Source organism: Patagioenas fasciata, chromosome 6 (assembly GCF_037038585.1).
Source record: "Patagioenas fasciata isolate bPatFas1 chromosome 6, bPatFas1.hap1, whole genome shotgun sequence".
NCBI classification, from domain to species: domain Eukaryota; kingdom Metazoa; phylum Chordata; class Aves; order Columbiformes; family Columbidae; genus Patagioenas; species Patagioenas fasciata.
The window spans coordinates 33,982,461-34,004,091 of NC_092525.1; the positions used below are offsets into that span (position 1 = coordinate 33,982,461).

The window sequence follows — 21,631 nt, forward strand, 5'->3', positions numbered from 1 at the left end:
GCAATGTCAGGTGATGTCAGTAGGGTGCTTTTCGTCTTGAAAACCCTCTGAGGGGTTGTGAATGTCACCAGTTGCTCTGCAAATGATATAAAAAGGGGAGTTCTTCCTTCCCCTCCTGGTACTTGCAAGTTTCTCTCCTTTCCTGATAAAGCTCTTTCCACAAGATCTGCAGAACAACAGTACTTCAATAGAAACAAACTCACAAAGCCTGCATCTGAAATTACAGACTTGCACTTTACAAAGAAGCCTTTTTTAACACAGGCATTTGCAAACAAGTTCCTTCTAATCTACCAAGACAGCTGCTGATCTCACCACCTCCTCAGACAGGCAGCAGCCCCGCTCCCCTCCTCCCCAAATATCACCCTGCAGGGCTTGTTCAGGCAAGGGGCCAGGGCTGCAGCGCTAATGGGGTATTTACAGAGCCCGTTCCTGAGCTGGCAGTGGGGAACAGGGGCTGCCTGGGAGGCCTGTGGTGTCAGGAACTTGGAGGGAAGACATTTTTTCCATGTGCTGACTTGACACTAATGACGCCTGTCTCCATGCCTAGTTTCTTCTGCTGAACAGAGTAATGCCATCCTTCACTTCCACAACGCCCTCTCATTTCTCTGAGGATGTCAGTATGCCTTGGAGGATGTTGCTAGAGCCACCAGCTTCCCTTGTGGGGAGCCTGGAGGAGGTGTGTAGGCACCAGAGGAGCTAGGAGAGCACAAAAGTGTCCTCTGTGCCATGCCCAGCAGCCATGCCAGGTTGGGCAGCTTCAGAAATGGCCCAGGTTTGCTTGGGTAAAAGCTGCCCTTCACTGTGGGTGCTCATGGGCTGCACTGAACCCTGTGTATGATTTCCATTGAGTAGCAGGTCTCAAGGGTCAGGGCAGCCTGTGCGAGGTGTGCTGACCTGGAGAGCTACAGCACCCCTTTCACACAGGGGAAAGAGACTGTTTTCCATGATGTTCAGAATTTTAGCCTCTGCTGAGTTAAACTTCAGTGCAACAGAGGCAGTAGTAGTGTACTGTTGCATTTGTTGCTTCTACATAAGGTACAAATACTGCAGTTTGTATCAAGAAATAATTTTTCATAAAGAGCATAGCCTTTAATTTGCAAAGGTGTTTCTTTGAACTGAGCTGGTTTTCTATTTATCTTTCAAAGGAATCTTAATAAATTCTTGTAGTGGGTTTTTTCTACCCTTCCAAAATTATTTTTTCTTATTCTCATTTTAAATATCATGGTAACAAATCTCATATTTCCTGGTAATGCAGGAATGATTTAATGATGTAAATATATTGAGATCTGATTCCACAATCAGGGATTTTAATAAGCATGTTCGTCTATATAGTGATAAGCTGTCATTCTTCAAGAACTCGCTATAAAAAAATCCCAGTTGATTTGCTTTGCAGATCACTTTTGTTTATCACTGGGTATTTTTTAAAATGGTAAAATTCGGATAATCTAAAATTAATTTTCTTTGAAGGGAATTGTTGGTGGTGTTGGTCCTCCTGGATTTCCAGGACTAAGAGTGAGTACAGCTTCATTACTTAATTTGGTATGGCTTCATTGGAATAGTTGTCTTGTGTGTTTGTGAAACAATACAAAGAATTATAAGAATCCAGGGATTTAAAATCATGGCTAACTAAAACAAATTCTGTTTAATTAAAATATCTCTACAAAACTGCTCTCATATTGCTGGTATGGACTACTCTTATACTTGACTTGGATTTGGATGCTTATTTCTGACCTGGTGTGTCTGGTGGTTTTTTTTGAAATAAACAAATTTGTTAGTTTATAACCCTAAAGCCAGCCTTACTTTTTGAAAAAGGGCAATACTTTCAAACATAGCTGAGGTGGGTGTATATGTGCCGAAAAATGATGACCTTTCTGGGGACAGAAGTAGTTTTGCAAATGAGCTTCTGGTCTTCTGAGTTTAGTGTTGGGGATGACAAATGTGTGAACAAAAATACACATGGACAAGTGCTTACAATGTAGAAATGTGGCTTCATAAAGGTAGGGTGATTGTGTATCCTTCCAACAGCTTAGTAGAACTTACAGATGTATTAGGGTGTTTTTAAAGGTATTTTATCTTATTTAGCCAAGACACATTAAAAATGCAACTCACGAGCAGTTATTAATAACTCTTAATAGTTGAAAAGACCTTACTGGTACAATGAGATTTTTGCAGTTGAGGAAAAAGGCCCAGCAATGTTTTCTTTAGGTTTCTGAATCAGCCTTTGGGAGCTTCCAAAGCATCAGCAAATCTGGATGGGGTTTTGAAATAAGGTCAGAGCATGGCTAAAGAGCACATCAGTATCTAGTGGCATGAGTTCTTTGTGGTTACTACTACCACAATGTATAGGAATCATCACTAAAATTTGCTATTACACCCTTCTCTGTGTCTCTGCATTGCATCGTATTAGTCACTCTGGTTCCTGCTTTCCCAGTCAGTAAGATAATTGGAAGAGCTGTGCTTTGTTCCACAGTTTCTATATGAGGGACCGTTGCACTCTTTAAACTGTAGCAGAATTTCACAAGACCCGGGGGGAATTTTAGGTGACCCCAGCATTCCCAAATGCAGCTTATGTGGTGCAGCCCTGGTCCTTGACCACACCTGGTCTCCAAATGGGCTTGTGCACCCTGGCCTCTGGTTTCATGTGCCAGATGCCCGTGATCGTTCAAAACTGTGTAAAGAACTAGACACCTCAATGTTTGTTCTAAAACACTTAGGCAATTATAACGCATTATGCTGTTAGAAGATGCAATATTGAACATGAGATTAAATATATTATTCTGGCAGAACCCAACAGCATTAATTCAGGTAGCTTGCTCAGCCCAGCTGTATGCAGTGTCAAGAGCTAATTATGTTTTTGTGTTTGTTCATGAGAACAATGGTGAAGTGAGCAACACCAGCAAGCGGAGTCCAAGAACTCCTTCCTTCCATACTTTCTTCAATGTACAAAGCTGTTGCCAAGTTCAGAGTTTTGGCTGCCTGAGTAGTTAGTCTCTCAAGATTTGCAAGGCTATGAGTTTTAATAAGATGAGGACTTTTCAGGTATTAGAGCTATATTTTCATTTTTACCTGTTTTTTGTTGTGTGTTTGTTTGTTTGTTTTTGTGTATTTTAGTTTTCTTTTTCTGGTATCTTCTCTTTTTGACAGGTAAAAGCAATTTGGTTTTAGTTTCCCTTGTCACATAGAAATTGTCAGAAAGGTACACTTTATGTAACTGGAGTAACTTTTATTTTCTATCAGGAAGTTTTAGCCAAACTGATACGCATGTACTAACATATAGTGAGGATGTTTTAGATGGAGGATGATTTTTTTAAACTGACAGACATATTATTTCGTCCCTTTCCTTATCAGTGGGATCACTTTTCCAGTTTTATTTTTGTGTAGTCCCAGTTCTTTGCTGTTAATTACATCAGCCAGTGTCTCCAGAGACTGTCACAGGAGTTTCTTCAACCTGAATTTTGCAAAGCTGTTTTGGAACTTCTTCCCATTGCTTTAGTAAGCTGAATTTCCCAACTCAGTACCCCTCTGTGATTTTTTTCAATCAATCCTATTATTACCATAAGTATGCATTTCAATGTACAGTATCATTAGCACAAAAATGGCTTGCTGAACTAGAATGTATAGCACAAGTAAGAGACAGCAATGTAAACAATTTATCTTGGCATAGGCTAACCTGACAGAATATATCATTTAAGCAGTCATGGAAAGCTAAAGCAATACGGAGTGGGGAGCACCACTGAGACGCTAAGTCATCAGTCTTCCTTTTTCTTCAGTGGGCCATGAGCCCAGTTTTGGCTGCAGAAGAATGTTTTTGCAAACAGTGCTGAATGAGTCTCCAGAGAACAATTGATGTGTGCTGAACTGGAAGTCAGTAGATGTCCATCTCATCTTTTATGTGTCACTCTCAGCAAGTGGCAAAAGATTTCTATATTCATATTTGTTGCTAAATTCTTGCATAGCCACAGAGGTGTTCACACTGTGGAGGGCTTTTTTGGTTTTGGTTTCTTTTTTTCCACCAGAGGTAGACTAGGTAGAAAGTAGATGGATTTCCCTCCCCCCGCTCCCCTGTACTATAGTTCTAGCTATTGCTAAATAATGTGTTATGTTTAGCTCACCATTTTTCATTAATATTATTGCTGTTGCTGTGTTGATTTTTTTTTTTTTTTTTTGGTTCACTTTTCTTTTTCAAGTCATTAAACTGTCCATATAAATCCTGGAAAGGAGACATGTAGTAAGGGCTTTGAAGGTACATGAGAACAGAGAAAGCATACCTGTCAGAACTTAGGTTAAGTTTGCACACTTGGTATTTTAGAAAAATCCCATCTCTCTTTCTTAGCTTGTAGAAGTCACCAAGAGATGTGAAATCCTAGAAAAAGTCACTTTTTATGACACTACTCACAGCAGAATAATTGCTTTAAGCCAAATTCAATAGAGTTGTGATGTCACATAACCCTAAGGACAGAGGGAATAGCCAGCGATCGTGCAGCTCCACTACAAAGGAAAGCTTTCTTGTTCTCCATTGTCTAATGCACTGCTGTCTTCTGCTCACTACAGAATCTACAGGGAAAGAGGGAAATATGGTTTCCTGTGTTTCCACTGATGTGGCTGAGAACTGTAAAAGTGGAGGGCTTATAACCTGGATATGTTTTTCCCCGATAAATTAGCCTGAAAAAGATTTTGTTTTTTCTCTGTGGTGCAGAAAATGCCACAATCTGTTACCAGTCTTTAAATTACCCCATATCATCAAATGTTTAATGCAGTCACCTTTCTTGCTGTTTCACAGGGAGACATGGGGCCTCCAGGACTGAGTGGACCATCAGGAATTCCAGGTCCCACGGTACAGTGCTGAACGATCGATGCCTGTGCTGCTTTCCAAATTACAGACAAACATTGGATTTATTTCTTTTTCTTTCTTTCATTTTAATAGGGTCTCCCAGGGAGTATGGGACAGCCTGGAATGAAAGGTGATAAGGTGACTTAAATATTTCCATTATCTTAGAGATATATTGTTCTTTCAGACTCCTTTCATTAAATCTTGAGCAAAACAATGTAGTTGACAAAGCTTCCTTTTTTTCCTTTTTATTTCTATTATCTTCTGACTTTTTTTTTTTTTAATTGCTTCAGTCTTACAACCTGGTGCTTTAGACAAACTTACTTCTGGACAGAGAAGTTACTATGGGGCATAACAAGATCCAGCGCTGTGTCTGTAGGGTTTCCTGGAAGAGTGCTTCTGTGCAGCATCTTGCTTTGTCATTCAAAGATCTGTCTTAGATTAATTAATTATTTTATATTTAAAATGTTCTCATTCTCTAATTCTGATAACTCCCCCACTTTAAGCCACATACATATGTCTGTATAAAATAATATGTTGTTTAGGGTGAACATGGCCTTGCAGGAGAACCGGGAGACCAGGGGTACCCAGGAGACAAGGTAATTTATAATTGTTCTGTTTCACAGAATTGTCCAATTTCAGCAACTTCATCAGGCTTCTGAACATCTTAAAATGCAAAAAGTCCTGCATAAAAGTAGAATTCTGTAGTAAAAGTTACTGGATACTACTGAACTAACGTTTTAAGAAATGTTGTGCTAATTAAAACTTAGTTACGGAAAGTAGCAAACAGGTAAAGGTCATGGGCAGCATTCTGGCTGCTGTGTGTTCAGTGATGTATAAAACAAGAAAAAATTGATGGTATGATCTGAAACCTGCTAAGAAACTGTTGTAAAATATATTTTTCCCTTGAACCTTTGGGTTCATCTGCAGCTCACCTGGACCAGCTGTGGTTAACAGCAGCACGTGGTCTGGCATGCTCCTTCCTATCATGAAACTGGGATAAATATCTTCTTTCCTATTTGGCTAGTACATCAGAAGTCACTGAAATAGCACATCCTGTGAGAACTCTTTTGATGGAAGTTGTATGTTAGAAGACATTTCTCATCCCACAGAATTCTTTTGAAACCTGTTTCAGGTGGCAAAGAGTAGCAACCTGTTGCTTCCAACATAACAAGCAAGGCATCATCATATGTACCTAATGGCTTTCTTTTTTTCAGGGTGCTCTTGGTTTACCAGGACCCCCAGGGATCAGAGGAAAGCCAGGACCGCCAGTAAGTTCACACATCAATTTTTGCTCTCAGTGTATCACTATATGTTGTTATATTTGATACTTCATATCTTATGCTTACACTGCATGGAATCTTCTAGAAGGTACTTAATTCCAAATGCAGAAAGAGTAAGGTCTAAGCTGCTTTTATTTCTAGTGACTGGTTAGTGAGTGAGTCAGATCTGAATACATGAGATCTTTCTACGGAGGTCAGTATATGTGTCACATTTTAATACAGGAGTACTTAGGATATTAGGTATTCTGTGACAGTCACTTTGAGGGAGAATAGGTGTGTTGGTAATGTTTGAAACAAAGCCAATGAGAGCTTTGGGAGCTACCAAGATAACTATTTGAGCTAGCTGAATTTGGAGAGAGTGTGGGAAATCTCGTTAGTAATGGGCAGACATTTCTCAAAGGGATAGGAGTAGTCATGAATTCTAATATTTACTCATTTTTATCAACTGTAAAGGTATCTGTACAGTGCCGCCACTTCGGCTGGTTTGTAAATGCTGAGGCAGAAAAGGCATTGCACTGGGTTACCTGGTTTCTTCCTCACCTTTTTTTAGCACTGCTGTCTGCCTCTTTTCAGTGTATAATTACAAGCTGACAATATTCAATGCTGTTGAAGAGTTCATCACTCCAGTCTCAATTTTCTTAGGTGCAATGAAGCCACTATCTGGTAAAACTACTTAGACCTCATGAATGTCACAGGCCCTGAAGCTCAATTAAAAAAACTTTATTTGTCCCAGAGAATTTATACTATAAACATTAACCCTGCAAAACACACAAATTTGCTTAACTTCGATGGGGAAACTCGAACTTTTTGCCTTTAAAAATATAAGCATTTTCATTTAAGGATAAGCATGTGAATTAGCCTATTCCTGAACAGTTGAGGATTTTAAGCATAAACTGAATGTGACCAACTTCTTGAGTTATGTTAAATTAAGATAAGAGAACTCAGACCTGTAAATAGTATGTTTAACTTTGTAGAATACATTTACACAAAATAATTTACATTAAAAACAAGAAGATTTTGCAAGTCAGACTTGAATTTTGCTGAAGAAACACCTACTTATGGCAGCAACAGCAGCAAACTTTTAAAAGTGGAAGAACAGAGAAATATTTTGGTCGGTTTTTATGTGTCTCAGGATTTGTATCTGATGGAGTCACAAAACGTGGATAGGACCTCATTTTACTATTATTAATGACAAAACTGCCATTTCTTTGACCGTGTTTGGGTACTTAAACTATGTAGGTAAGTATGTAAACCAATAGCCATAACAGTTACTTTCTGCAATTTTGATTTATCACATAACTTTATTATGAAAACACTTATATATTTCAAGTGGGTTTTTTATACAATTATTTGGAGCATCTGAAAACTCCCAGTTTAATTTTACTAAAGCTAATTTGCATTTTTTCCTTGTGAATTCAAATCTATATGTAGAACTAGTCTAGTTGAGTCCAAGAAGTGGATGTTCTAAGATTTCCTGTTTAGTGCAAAAGTCACCTCAACAGTTTTGTTTGCTTTGTTTTTGATAAGTGTTTGCAAAATCTTCATAACAATCTGTTGTGGGTTTTTTTGTGTGTGTGTTAAGAAAAAAGTAAATTATTATTAAAAATCTGTGTGGATATTTTTAAGGGGAAAATCGGAGAACCTGGATCCCGTGGACCACTGGGTCCTCCAGGACCTGAGGTAAGAAATTGCTTGATAAGGTAAATAGAATGTAATTTACTTCTAAACTACAAAAATCAGAGGTGAATGAATTTGCTTCACAAAAGATTGTTGTAGTAGTAGAATTAGAAAATACTTTTTATCCAATCATATCTGATGAATTCATTCTCCTCCATAAAGTACAAAAGATTCTAGCTCATTATTTTTAATGCAAAATATTAATATAGAGGGTTTTCAAATACAAGTTAGTTTCCTATTTGTTGATGTGATTAGGATTTGCTGTCTTTTGAATCCAGGTGTTATTGATTACACTTTGAATGAGGCTCATGTGATTTCTCAGGCACACTTCCATTCATGAATTCTACAGCATTTTTATAAATGGGATTTCCCAAGCCTGGTTGCATGTTTCTCTTCCAAAATAATTTTATTTGCAAGGAATGCAAAGAATAAACACCAGTTATATAGTAACCATTGCCAAGCACTTGAATCTAGCAGAACAGTTGCTAAAGAACCGTATAGAATGCTAAAGAACTGTGTAGACTATAGAAGTCTACACAGAAACTAAGTCTCTAAATTGTTCAATTCCACTGCTTTTTGACATTTATACCATGACCTATAGGAAAAAAATGGTGTGGACTGTACAGGAAAGACATACATAGACAGACATACATATTCTGGAGAGATGAAAGGAAAAAACGCAGATTTTTATTTTTAATCACCCTCCTCCGATGGATGCCTTTTAAAAAAAATATGTCTGGAAGACATATATTAGTGACAGTGCCTGCTCTGGCCTTACAAGATACAATAACTCTGGGACTATAACTCCTCAAACCAAACCTGCCTTTTACAAGAGAGAGCCCAAGTCCTCTGATCCTCAAAGGGCAAATTACTGGGTTTTATTAGTTTGTTATATCTTCTCTGAATCCAAATGAACACACTTTCTTATTGGAAATGAGTCGTCATTGAGAGAAAAATCGCTGTGAAACATGTTGCAGCAACACAAGATGGTCTTTTCAGAATAAGCCAATATGTTTTAGTCAATAGGGAGAGAGTATTTTCATGCCCTTTAGTTAGAATGAAAAAGGCACAAAGCCTGCGCACGCTGCCCACGGCTGTCTCCCTCTGTGGCTCAGGATTTTAGGTTTTGTGAGCCTCTTCTCTGTTAGCAAAAGAGATCCTTGTGACATCTCTTTGTATACCTGCTAGCAAGGAAGACCTGTGGCAGGTTGATATCAAATTGTTGATCTTGAAGCCTGTGTTCTGGTGACCCTGGTGCCTGTCCTGGCAACGGTCTGTTCCCTTAGGCCTGGGGAGAAATTCATCTTTTGGGTCTAGTACCCTCAGGGCAGTTACTGATGGGAAAACTTCCTGTCTGAAAAGCTCAGCATTTCCTTTGGCTCAGGAGTGCAGAATTACTTCAGCCATTAGAAGGCAAATAAAGTACTTTATGTTAGATAATTAAAGCTGGAGTGTCCAGGTATTTTTCTTTGAATAATTGCCTGCAAAATGTCAGGTTTAGAACTACAAAATGATGTTTCTCTTCACTTTATTTGGATCTGTCTTGTATGACTGAAGTTCTCTTACTTCATAAAAACATGGTCACCATATGGCAAAATAACAGAAATAGAGGGAGGTAGGACAGAAGTATACCAGCATCTTGAACAAACTGGAAATTCTGTGAGTTCTATAATAAAAGGAATTTTTAAAATAAGCTTAAAACTGAAGATTGTGTCTTACTCTCCCTGTTACTCTGTCTGATAACAATAAACTAGTAGTCATTGGCTGAAGTTATTTAGGCACAACTGGATGTACAAAGTGTGAGCAATTAGTGCAGATTTTCCACAAGAAAAGCCTACTGTTGTATATCTAATCACATCTTTTTTGAAAACTAGACAGCTAGCAAGTCAGGCAGAGCTGCTTTCCTTGTTTCTATTTTGTTGTCTCAATGGTCAGACTTCCCACAACCCCATGTAGAAAACGGACATTACATCCTATACTACATCTTCCCCTTGATGTTTCTGGAAACAGCAGAATGTGATGAATTAGTGTCTTACAAGGGAAGTACTTGGAGTTTGGTATGGGCATGACAACTCATACTATATGCCTTTTAGGAAAGATTTTATTTAAAAAAAAAAAAAAAAGCTATGTTGGTATTTGTTAGGCATTGCTGTGACTGGGAGGAACAATGCTGTGTCTGCCCAGTGGCAGAACATTTCAGATCCTACTTCGGACTTCTGTCCAACACTAAGACAGTGGGGTTTATTAATGTGCCCTGTGCCCACGTTCAAACTTGTTTTAGGTATTTGTGATGTAAGAAACAGAGGATCCTTTACACGTGTGGGTATGTGGGTTTTTTCCAGTATAAAGAATAAGCAACTATATCCCTAATTTTCTTCCTGTGTAAACCACTGTAAATCAGGCACTGCAGCAGCTGCAGTCTGTAGTTGACTCTGCCGACAGCAGTGGGAGCAGGCTTGGCAGGCATCCTTCATCCCCTCAGGTTTTTGGCTTTTTATGTGCAGGTCAGCAGTGAATTGCTTCCAAACTCATTCCTTTGCAGCTTTACAGCCTGGGTGCACCAGAGCAGGGTTGCAATGAGCCACCACTGATAGCCGGGGTCCACTTGAGAACTGCAGTGCTGGTGGGCAGGGACAGTGGCCTCATGCCTGCTCTCTGGGTGACCATATGAGGGGTGGCGTTTCTTCAGTGTAGAAGTCCTTCGGCGTCAACCCAAGTCCTCTTCTGGGTACATTCCTACAGAGCCAGGGTTTGTCATGTGCCCCAAAGTGAACTACTCGCAAAGTGCTGGGTATTTTAGTGAGTCCTTTATGGAGCATATTCTTCAAGTTCATACATTTTCCTGCTTTGTCATGCATTTAAAATCGATCATCCAAAATTTCAACTTTCTAGAGAGCTTTGTTTTATCAGTATGACAACTGGAAAGTGCTGGTCTGACTGTTTTAACCCACAATGCCTGTGCTTACTGTGTATGAGGAAGTATGTAATGCTTATTGTTAGTGTGAATGAAATTTGACAAGGCTTCCACATGTATTCAGAATATTTTATGGTTAAATTTTGCTCTATGAATCACATCTAAATATCCCCCAAGAATGAGTGTGATAGTTTCCTTCAGATGTGCCTTCAGATGTGCTCTGAGCATTATAAATTTGTTTCATCTGGAGCAGAGGGAACGTTAGTCATTATCTTCAGTAGAACTTTTTTCATCTGTGCAGTATTTTGATCTGAAGTCGTTAGCTTATTCTTTCAGGAAGGTACTCATATGGGATTCAGCTGCTATGTTTCATGCTTAAGGCAATAGCATTACAAAGGAAAAGGATACATTCAAATAATACTAAACAGTCGAAAAAGCACGTATTTTGTAAGTGAATCACTGGCTGCTTTGAGTTCATTTGAAAAAAAATGTTTATTTTTAATGCGTGTTTTTTCTTCTCACATGTTGTTTTGATGTGCAAACAATGCCATGAGTGCAGTGATAACAGCCTTCTGTTTCAATATTGCATCAAATAACTTGTATGCAACTTGAAGGGAATACAGAAATAAAGACAACTTTAAGCTGAACTAATTGCATATTCTGGTATGCATCTGAAGAACTGTTCTTTTTGCAGAATTGCTTATATATTCTGTGTGCCTTTGCACAGAATCTTTAACTGATGCTTTCGTAAAATTGTTTTACATAAGTACTTCTTTTTCTTAATATCTATTAATGTTGCAGAAATATTCAATTTACCTTGACTTTTTTATATTGCTGAACAATGCTTGTTCATGTGACCTTCCTGTGTTTTCTTCTGAGTGATTGTGATAGTTCAGCCTGTGCCTGTTGGGTCCTAGTCTGTTTCCATAGACCTCTGGAGGTATTTTTCATGGAATTTATCTTCCTGGACACTTTTCAAGCAGAGTTCAGACTTCACTAGAAAAGAAGGGATGTGCAGACAAACAAAACTTGATTTGTGTTGCTTTATCAGGGCATTATTTAACTCCTGATGTTCTGAATCTGCCTAGAGGAATGCAAGCTAATATTCAAATGTTTTTCATTTGATTTTTAACACCTGCACCGCTTTGGCTCTTGGGTTTTGGTGTTGATCTTAGAAGAAACTTGCAATATAAATTTGAAATTTCTGCTTTATTTTTTTTTTTGTTTGGCCTTAGCCTAGATGTGATCCTATCTGTATGGACACACAGTTGTTAGCCGCATAGGAGCAGTGTCTAGTGAAATAATCCTCCTGCAAGAAAACAGAGTTCCTCTTGCACAAAGATTTTTTACACTGACTATTGGTTACTAGTCTCTTGTCTAAGGATTAAAGTTAGGCATACTTGATTTTCAGAATGCACAGAGTTGTTCCTGATAACTCTTTTCTGTTCTCAGGCTTTGCCTAACCCCACTGTCACTTATATAATTAGAAGCATACCTGAAAGAAGACCTGTTCCTCAGACCTTAGTCATTTAACTGTTACAGGAAGACTTGTAACACAAACCCAAGCCTGAATATTTTAAAGTAAATCCATAATCTGGGATTTCTGTTCCTTATGAAATGCCCGCATTTGATGCTTTTCACCATAAGTCAGAATAAAATTTTAAAACATACATCTATCTGTTTAGCATAGTTACATTTACTGGAAAGTTCCACAAAAGTATCTGTTGATGTCGAATGACTGGCTTGACTTTTTTTGAGTCTTGTGAAAGCAATTGGCTAAGGTCTCCAGGGTTGTGACTGCCCAGCAGACCACCTCCTCTGTGGTGCACCTTATGGGCTGACTGCTGGATGTCTTCAGGGCAGACTGGGAGACTATTAAACAGAGTTCAATAGCGAGTGTAGCCGTAACCAAACTGTGCCAAGCTCCCTCTGGAGATCATCTCTGATCCTCGAAGTGGATCTGCACTGAGGTTCTTCCCAAAGCTCTCGATTTTTCATGTTGTAGATTTATCGAGTGCTTCAAGACTTGATCTTTAATTTGTTGTTTTGTGGCTGGTGCTGCTGTGCTGGTCAGTCAGGTGAACCACCAGCTACCTTCTTGGCCATCAAGCAACTGAGCAGGTCTCGAAGGGTTTGTGGAGGGCCTTACACTATTAAGTAGACTATGTTAGATAGTACTTATTGTAAATACAGTGATCCTATTTGAATATATTAGGTAGGTTCACTAAATGGCTTTAAAGGATGATGCAGGACATTTGGAAAACTGGTGACTTGAAGTCTCTCTCAAAAAATCAGTCACTAGTGTTTTGCTGAGCATGGCTGAACAGATCTGCCACGGTCAAATAGAAGCATAAAGCAACATAAGCATCATTCTACTAACATCTTAGAAATAGTAAATTGAAAAGCTTTCGTGCATTATATGCTGTAATCCATGATTGCCCTTTTTTCTGTTCTCTGACAAATTGCAACTGTACAGTTGTAATTTGTAGTGTTAGATTCCTTCCTCCACCCTTTTCAAAATCAGAATTAAAGGTTTGTAGGAAAAAAATTGAAGTTTTGTCTCTGCCCTTTAAAAATGCTGGCATTAAACTTGGGCTAGATTGGCATGCAAAGAAGAAAGCTCATTTCAGATTTTTTTTTTTTCTTACTATATTCCTCTTTGTACTTGGCACATTATTGACACTGTCATGCAGTTGTGCAAATGTCAGAGAACAAAGTCCTGTAGCTTCGTCAATACTGACATTTCTAAAACTGCGTAGAGAAAAAAATAGGTTTTTCGGATTGAATTGTATCTCTGCATAGTACCCTCTTTCAGAAGAATTATAAACACTTCTTATTTGAAAATAAAAAATCACAGCTTATTTGCACAGTTTAGAGAGACTGTAGTTTTATGCAGAAATCTTCCCTTCATAATTTGATAGTAATTAGTAACAAAGCTCTGATGAGGTGTACTGTTGACATTCAGTAGCTGCATCCAGTCAGTATTGCTTCTGAAAATTCATTATAAATTCTCATTTAAATGAAACAGAGCATGTGACTGGGTGAAATAATATTGGAGCAGGGATATGGGTCAGCCAAAGGGACTCTCACAATCCCTGGAAAAGTTTTTGCTCTGGGGTGCCCTTGCACCAGTGCTTGTGTCTTGATTCCATTGAAGGCTGCAGAGAAGCAAGAGGGCATGAGGGTCGGTGACTAAGAGCAATGGTGGCAAACATGGTGTGGAAAGAGCTTGGAGTGAGCGGGGTTCCGCAAATGTAAGAAAATTCTAGTGGAAATGGAGTGTAATTTCCAAACATTTCTAGTATTTTACTCCTGTGTTAGCAGCCATACAGGAACACAAATGACAGAAAAGCAACAGACTTCGCACATCCCTCATTGCTGAGGCACTGGCTTCAGTACAAAAAGACATGCCCTGACATAGTAGCAGTATCACAATCTCTGCATTTTTTTACTAAAGTTTATGTAGATAAATGAGAGCAATAAATATGTTAGTTTCATATTTAAATGTTTTCAATACAGAAAGCAACACTTTCGTAGCAAGATTATAGTGTGTTTGTCTTGAGATGGCTGGTGCTTCGGTGTCCTCCAATACCACCTCTAGTTTGGTTTAACCAAGTGAACTCTAAAGTACTTTGCTGGCCAAAGGCCACATCTGCAGCAAGATTTTCAAAATAGTTTGAAACCTACCAGCTGCCAGGATTCTGGCTGATGGGAAGATCAGAATCTATGCTTTGCATTTCCTTAGTAGAATTTGTAATATTGAGTGATGCTTTGTTCCAAATAGTCTCTGCTGGAAATTACATCGCAGCAGGAAACTATACATTGGTCTCCTGGCCTTTCGTTTATGAAAGGATGATGAATTTTTAATCTGCAGTAGCTTCACAGGGACCTGGCTGCTGAATATCTCTTGGCAAATTCAGATAGAGGTAGAAATGTATACCACTTCACTATTCAGAATCTGAATGGCAAACACTGTTGCTGAGGTGGTTTAAGAACTCGTTTCTGGTTCATTCATTTTCTGGAATTAAGTGGCTGTCTGTGTCCTGGATTATTACAGTTACCTCATGGATTATTAATGTGAGAACATCTTGGAAATAGCGTTCTAATATTGCCATAGCATCTGCATTTTGTTCTGTGTTAGTGTTCAAGAAGAAAATGCTGCATCCATCTTTACAACAAAGACAAAAATGATGGAGATTTTAAACTTTCACATGCATTGCTGGAGTTGATGCTCTTGCACCCTAAGACTTTGTCTGGCATGGGAGGGTTTCCAAATGTTGTGATTGTTCTAACTGTGATAGTGCTTGTAAATGCTTATATCTTCTAGCTCTTACTGAATTAATTCCAGAAATATTTACACAAATAAGTAAAGTAGATGTATTCCCTTATAAAAGTATAATAATCTCTCTAAATAGACATTTTTCTTGGCACATTGTCTTTTGGAATGTTTGTTGCCATGAAAGAAATTGTCTCCGTGTCAGCATTTAGCACTTGTTCACACATTGGAAAGTTAAAGATTTATAGGTGTTCAGAACCCACTCCTCGGTAACTGTTTAATGTCTGTAAATAAGCAAATACAAAAATAGAAAGTATGAGTTAGGTCAATTCTTCGGAAGTTGCTAACTCTTCAGTGTAGTTCAGCAGATAAGGATGGTTGGGATTTAAAAAAAAATCCTCGTATGAACTGTGTAGAAATCTCGGCTGATCTAAGCAGGCACTTCAGGTATCAGTCTGGATACCTTGGTCCCATGTGACTAATATGCCCTGTGCCACCTAGAGGCATGGTCTCGTGTTGCAAAGCTCTACTAGTAACTGCTTTATGGCAAAAAGAAATTACTGCTGTGATGTTTTGTGAAATGCTCTGTGTTAGGGCTGTTCCACTTATTCTGAAAACTCAGGTTGTGTTTCACTGTTTTGTAGTTTGCTTTGGTATGCAGTAGCATTCAAGTGCTAAACCTCATCTTTTTTTTAAAGAAGTCATAATTCAGTTTCATGTTTTCTTTTGTACATTTCTTTTTTATTTAATATATAAACACACCAAAAAATATTTGCATCCCATCTAAGTCTCTACTTAAAAGTTTCTCTGCATCCTGCTAAGAACAGGCTCTAGAAAACAAAGGGAAGAAAACTGTACAAGTAAGAACAATTATGCCCTAAATACTTTTAGAATTTTATTATAATATTGTAGTTAAGGGTGGAGTAATATTTTGTTTTAAATCTCTTGCTTTAATATGATTTCTGTATACATTTCTGGTAAGTTTTGAGGTTTTTTTTCTGATTAATGTCAGCTAATTATGAATAATCATTAGAAATGGTTATTAACTGTATTTGAAACTCAGCTGTTCTGCAAGAATAGAGTATGGCCAACTGTTATCCACCTAGTGAGGCTTTTTTTGTTGTTGTTTGATACCTCTTTCCTGCCTAGACAATCTAAAAAGTGACTCTCGAAGCTTCGATGATGACATGTGTTAGCATGTATTAGTATGGAAGGGTGCCCGAGAGAATTTCATGCTGGAAGTTCTTCATGAGATGTTCTTTAAATTGTTCTGGATGTGCATGATGCTTTCATTTCCATTATTGGAAAAGTATGCATGCAAAGAATGATATTTATAATTTTTAATCTGCAACGATTTTGTGTCCAGGAAAAAGAAAACTTGTTTTTACTAGTGTTAGGCAATGGATTTACACAGATGTACTAATACATATTTTACTCAGAGGAAGAACCTTCTGGTGGCAGACTTTCTATTCTCAGATGAGCAAGATTTAATGAAATTTAAAAGTTTACAAAAATAACGAAATCAAATACTATCTTGGCAGGCAACTGCGCAAACCTTGTGCTAACTAAAAAGTAAATTACAAACGCTTTATTTTATCCTACAAATATAAAGATTACATTTCTTCACTGAACATTCATGGAATTTAACTTACTGCTGTATCGCATAAGGATTAGCTATATCATTTTTGTTTAATTAAAATACACTAGTTCCTTATAAAGCAACCTAGTTGTAGCACTGGATTTCTCTGACATAGAGGCATCCTCATGGTGACCCACTCAGTGCCTACTGGCCAGACAGTTTGGGGTAGTAATTATAGTTTATTCATTGCCTTTGCATATTAATTTTTTCTTTACCAACAGCTGGGCACATACCACACACTATTTCGTAAAGGCTTATTCTGAATAATGCTACGTGCTGGTAACCTTCAGTTACTGCCAGCCAGACCTGGATTAGCACCTGCTGATTCGGAGGCAAAAGGCTTTCCACCCTTAAGCTTGCAGTGATCTTGTCCTTAATGTGCGGCCAAGGATGAAAGGGCTTCAGCTGCTCTCTAAGCTTTTGAATTCATGAGTACAGGACCTGGTGCTGGCTGCTTTGTGGGGTTGTTTTGTGCATCAAGACCAATGCAATGGTTTAATTTCAAATACTGCTTTGTGGATAAAAAGTCATGCTAAGAGAAATGAAACCCATACTGACATCTGCTAAATTGAGTTTAATGAAAGCTGCCTAAAATCTGTCACTTATCCAAGTCCTCTCAAGGAAACTTAATGGATTTTGACATTTTGGGGATGGCAGAACAAATCTATTTCTTGTTTCTGTGGTTCAAGTTTGTTTAATGAATGAACAGAATCAAAACAAGTACCTTGGAAACATTCCTATGCTGTAAATCACTTGTCTGTATGATTTCTTTAGGGTTTTCCAGGAGATATTGGTGTACCTGGATTAAATGGCCCTGAAGGTCCTAAGGTAAGACTGTATGAAAACTTATAATAACAATAAACAGTATAAATCCCTCAGGAAAACTCTGAGAGGTGGACACTGACATTACGAGAAAGTAACCTTACTGACAAAATACAGGTATTTTGCCTCAGGTATTTGTATGAGGAAGTTAATCTAGTGTTTAATGTTGTACACACAGTTATGAGGGTAATTACTGTGTTAGACGGAAGCATGTAATGGCAAATTAAGCGCAAGGAAATTTGGAGGAAATGCTGTATAGCTAGGAAGTAGCATATATTTCACCTATATTTAAATAGAGTGTATGTCAAATGTATGCAGATCTCTGTAGTCTTACCTGAGTAATAAAGATCTTTTTAAAACAAATTTAAAAAGAAATAGTAGCTAAAGATATGGAAAAATGGCTAAAATTCACACACCAGATTAAATAATAGATGAAATAATATAATATATAAAAGTTAAAATTTATCAAAAATTAACTGTGCCAGATTGACTTAGTCTCTGTTCTTTAGTAGACTAATATTTTAGACCAAGCTTAGGCAATAATTCACATGTATAGAGTTTTTGATGAAGCTTTGGATAAAAGCACATATCTGAAATTTTTGTTTAAAATGGAAAAGGTAGAGACTAGTACAAAAAGTACAGTCGGAAATTAAGCCAGAGTATGATGACTGAATAATACCTAAAGACTGACTACTTGTTGAAAGGTAAGTACCGATTAAGTTTCTCTCACCAGCCTTGGGACTATCCTTGCAGTTTTTCCCTGATAAATAGGCAGAAGTATGCTGAAATGAAATTTGTGCATGGAACAGAGTTCAGCATCTTTAGATAATCTTAAAAACTTCACTTGTACTAATTCATCCCACTGATGTGTGCAGGGACCAAACCAATATATTGTAAACTCTACTCCGCCCTGGTGAGACCCCATCTGGAATATTGTGTTCAGTTCTGGGCCCCTCAGTTCAAGAAGGACAGGGAACTGCTGGAGAGGGTCCAGCGTAGGGCAACAAAGACGATTAAGGGAGTGGAGCATCTCCCTTATGAAGAAAGGCTGAGGGAGCTGGGGCTCTTTAGTTTGGAGAAGAGGAGACTGAGGGGTGACCTTATTAATGTTTATAAATATATAAAGGGTGAGTGCCATGAGGATGGAGTCAGGCTCTTCTCAGTGGCAAACAATGATAGGACAAGGGGCAATGGGATCAAGCTGGAACACAAGAGGTTCCACTTAAATTTGAGAAAGAACTTCTTCTCAGTGAGGGTAACAGAGCACTGGAACAGGCTACCCAGGGAGGTTGTGGAGTCTCCTTCCCTGGAGACATTCAAAGCCCGCCTGGACACCTTCCTGTGCGACCTCACCTAGGCGTTCCTGCTCCAGCAGGGGGATTGGACTGGATGATCTTTTGAGGTCCCTTCCAATCCCAAACATACTGTGATACTGTGATACTGTGAAACTTAGAGCTTTGCACCTGGCAAGAATGACGGCACTGCCAGATCTCTCTGACATAAAAGCACACAAAGGTGGTAAGAAATTAAGTGAAATTTTAGAACACATGAGGCAAGATATCTCATTAAAGCCACTGCACAAAGCATGAGAAGACTTTATCTAAGTAGTACACACAGTTTTGGGCATTTGTATTCCAGGACAACTCAGTCGAGTGGGACTAGATGCAGAAAAGGATAACTGAATGACTGTATTCTGAGAACCAGTTTATTTCCTACCAAAATGAAGGGCCTTTTTGAGTTTTGTAAGTAAACTGGAGGGCAGAACTGTGCAAGACCAACAATATTATCACTCCAAAGACAAAACACGCAAGTTGTCCACGAATAAACAGAGATGGAAATTACAAGATTTCCCATCAGCAGAGCTGGGAAATTCTGTGGCAGCCTACTGAAGAAGCATAGGACAGGGAGCAGTAAACAGTTTAAAAATATAATCTTATTTGTATCTGGAAGAGCATAACAATCTCTCCATGCCAAAGTTAATAGTTCTTGAGAATAATCCGGTTGCAAAGCCATAGCCAATCTTTTCTGCATCTCATGTCTTTCAACTGTGTCAAGTGCCTTGTCCTCAAATAGCCCAAATATGAACTTACTAGGAAGGCTGACAGCTCGTCATCTGGTGCCGCAAACTGGGGAGATGTTAAAATACATTTCCAGAGACAAACGCGGGCTTTTTCTTTAGCTGGATTTCTTGCTTTGCTAACTTGTTTGTAGGTATGGATAATGTTAGCAGCCTTATGTGAATAAATTATAATGTGAACATTGAAGTGGCAGTTGCTGCTGTGATTTTGAATTATCAGGGCACTTAAAAAAAACTTTTGATGTAAAACTGTGTCTAGGGTCTAGGGGAAATAGAAGAGAAATATAACAATTCTTGAACTGCATATCAGATTTAATCCTCCAGTTGATACATGAACCATGTAACTGAGATCAAATCCCTGCTGCCCAGTTTTTTCTCCGAGATCATATTATTCCATGTTATATCCAAAGTGTTAAATTAGATGGTTTTTTTAGAATTAGGTTGATGAACACATACATTACTAATCTATTGCCTTTTCCGAGATTCCAGGAAAAAAAAGTACTAAAAGGTAGCCTACAAAGTTTGACTCTCTGTTCCTTTGATGTAGAAATTAAATAACTGAACAAGATTTGGTTGTTTGCAGCACATTTGGTCTTAGTGACAGAAAGCTTAGACAGCCTGCTCTAATCAGGAAGATTTGATGGCTTACATTTGAGAAGGAAGATTACCAAACTGGAAAAACTCTTACACTGCTCCTAGAATCAAGAGAGAAAGACTGCTTAGCACTGGAAATGTTTGGCTTTTGGGATTCCCAGCTGTCTTATGTTGACTGCAGTTTTATAATGAAAAATTTCTTCCAGCTTTTATTTTTAGAAAACTGTTCTCAGTGTGCTGCTCTTTTCCTCATGTTTTTGTTTATGCTTCCTCAGAAGCAACACCTGTTTTAAAAGCCAAGAAAACAGGGTAAGCTTTATTTTTTAGCAGTTGGTGTGGGACAAGTTCAGGCTCTTGGTGGAAAGTTTAAGCTCTGCGAGTGTGATCAGCCAGCTCTAAATACCAGTAGAAGTTCTGGATTGTCAGTTTTCCATAAATTAGTGCAGCAATCAGCAAATCTGTCCTCTCTAAATAATGTTCAAAGGATTCATTACATAATTTGGTCTACAGCACATAACTCAGCTTGGAAACAGTATTTTAGAAGGTGTTTGATCTTGATCCACCACTTATTAAAAAAAAAAACCCACTCCTTAAAAACATTCTTATTCTCTTTTTAAAATAAGTTCTGAAATAATTTAGTTTGTTTCCTATGTTATTTTTGCAAGTATTTATGTTCTGTAACCAAGCGAGAGGAAAAGATGTTCCGAATATGCTGACTGCAACTGTAGTTTTTCCAGTAATGTGTGTTTTACCATGGAAGGAGTTGAGAGCTTCCTTCCTCTGTTAATTTATTTTTGTTTTTATAACACATTTAATATTTAGAAGTGACTATTAGGAGTTTCACCACATCTAGAAGGGATGGTCAACTGGGAAGTTATATATGTGAAACACAGGATACCTCCATTTGCTGACTCCCTTAGTTTTTTCCAGATACTTTGGCAGTCTAACGACTACCTTAATTTTCTGTTTGTTGCCTGAAACCTCAAAGGAGCGATGGAAATTTCATTTAGTCTAAATATTCATTTTACAGTCTGGGACTCTTTTTTCTGTATCCAATTAAGTGCAGCAGATGGGTGTGTACGGTAGCAATTACATTGTACTGAAAGCCATATAACCTGATGTTCTTTACTATTAGAATAAAACAACAGTTCTGGCAATGAATTTTTTTTTGTGACTAACCACACAGGAATACTACTTATTTAGTGCTACTAAAAGCCTTCCTGTCACTTTTTTTTGTGGTGGTGTGTCAAACAGCAACCCACCCCCTCCTTCCCAGACTGATGGGCTCCTTGATGAAACTCAGTACCTTGAGGTGTTCTGTTCTCTGTTCCATTTTACTCTGTTTGCTAAGTAAACTGTTACTGGACCAATGCCTGCACCTTCTGTCTAGACTTCAGCTTCATTAGTAAGCAGTTAATAAGGCTTACACTTGGAACTTTCCCACCATTGCTTTCTTCAGACGCTAATCATATCTCTCCTAAAGGGCAGTTTCTCTGTTGCTTTATCTATTTTTTTTTCAAG

General features: G+C 38.2%; 1 protein-coding gene across 2 annotated transcripts in view; it reads left to right on the forward strand.

The window, feature by feature from the left end:
- Positions 1-21,631, forward strand: part of COL24A1 (collagen type XXIV alpha 1 chain) — a 140,749-nt gene that overhangs the window by 46,311 nt on the left and 72,807 nt on the right. For both annotated transcript variants that reach the window (XM_071810473.1, XM_065842596.2), the window contains 7 exons: positions 1,468-1,512; positions 4,781-4,834; positions 4,925-4,969; positions 5,374-5,427; positions 6,046-6,099; positions 7,738-7,791; positions 17,392-17,445. In XM_071810473.1, the coding sequence (XP_071666574.1) occupies positions 1,468-1,512; positions 4,781-4,834; positions 4,925-4,969; positions 5,374-5,427; positions 6,046-6,099; positions 7,738-7,791; positions 17,392-17,445 (360 nt within the window). The remainder of the gene's footprint in view (positions 1-1,467; positions 1,513-4,780; positions 4,835-4,924; positions 4,970-5,373; positions 5,428-6,045; positions 6,100-7,737; positions 7,792-17,391; positions 17,446-21,631) is intronic.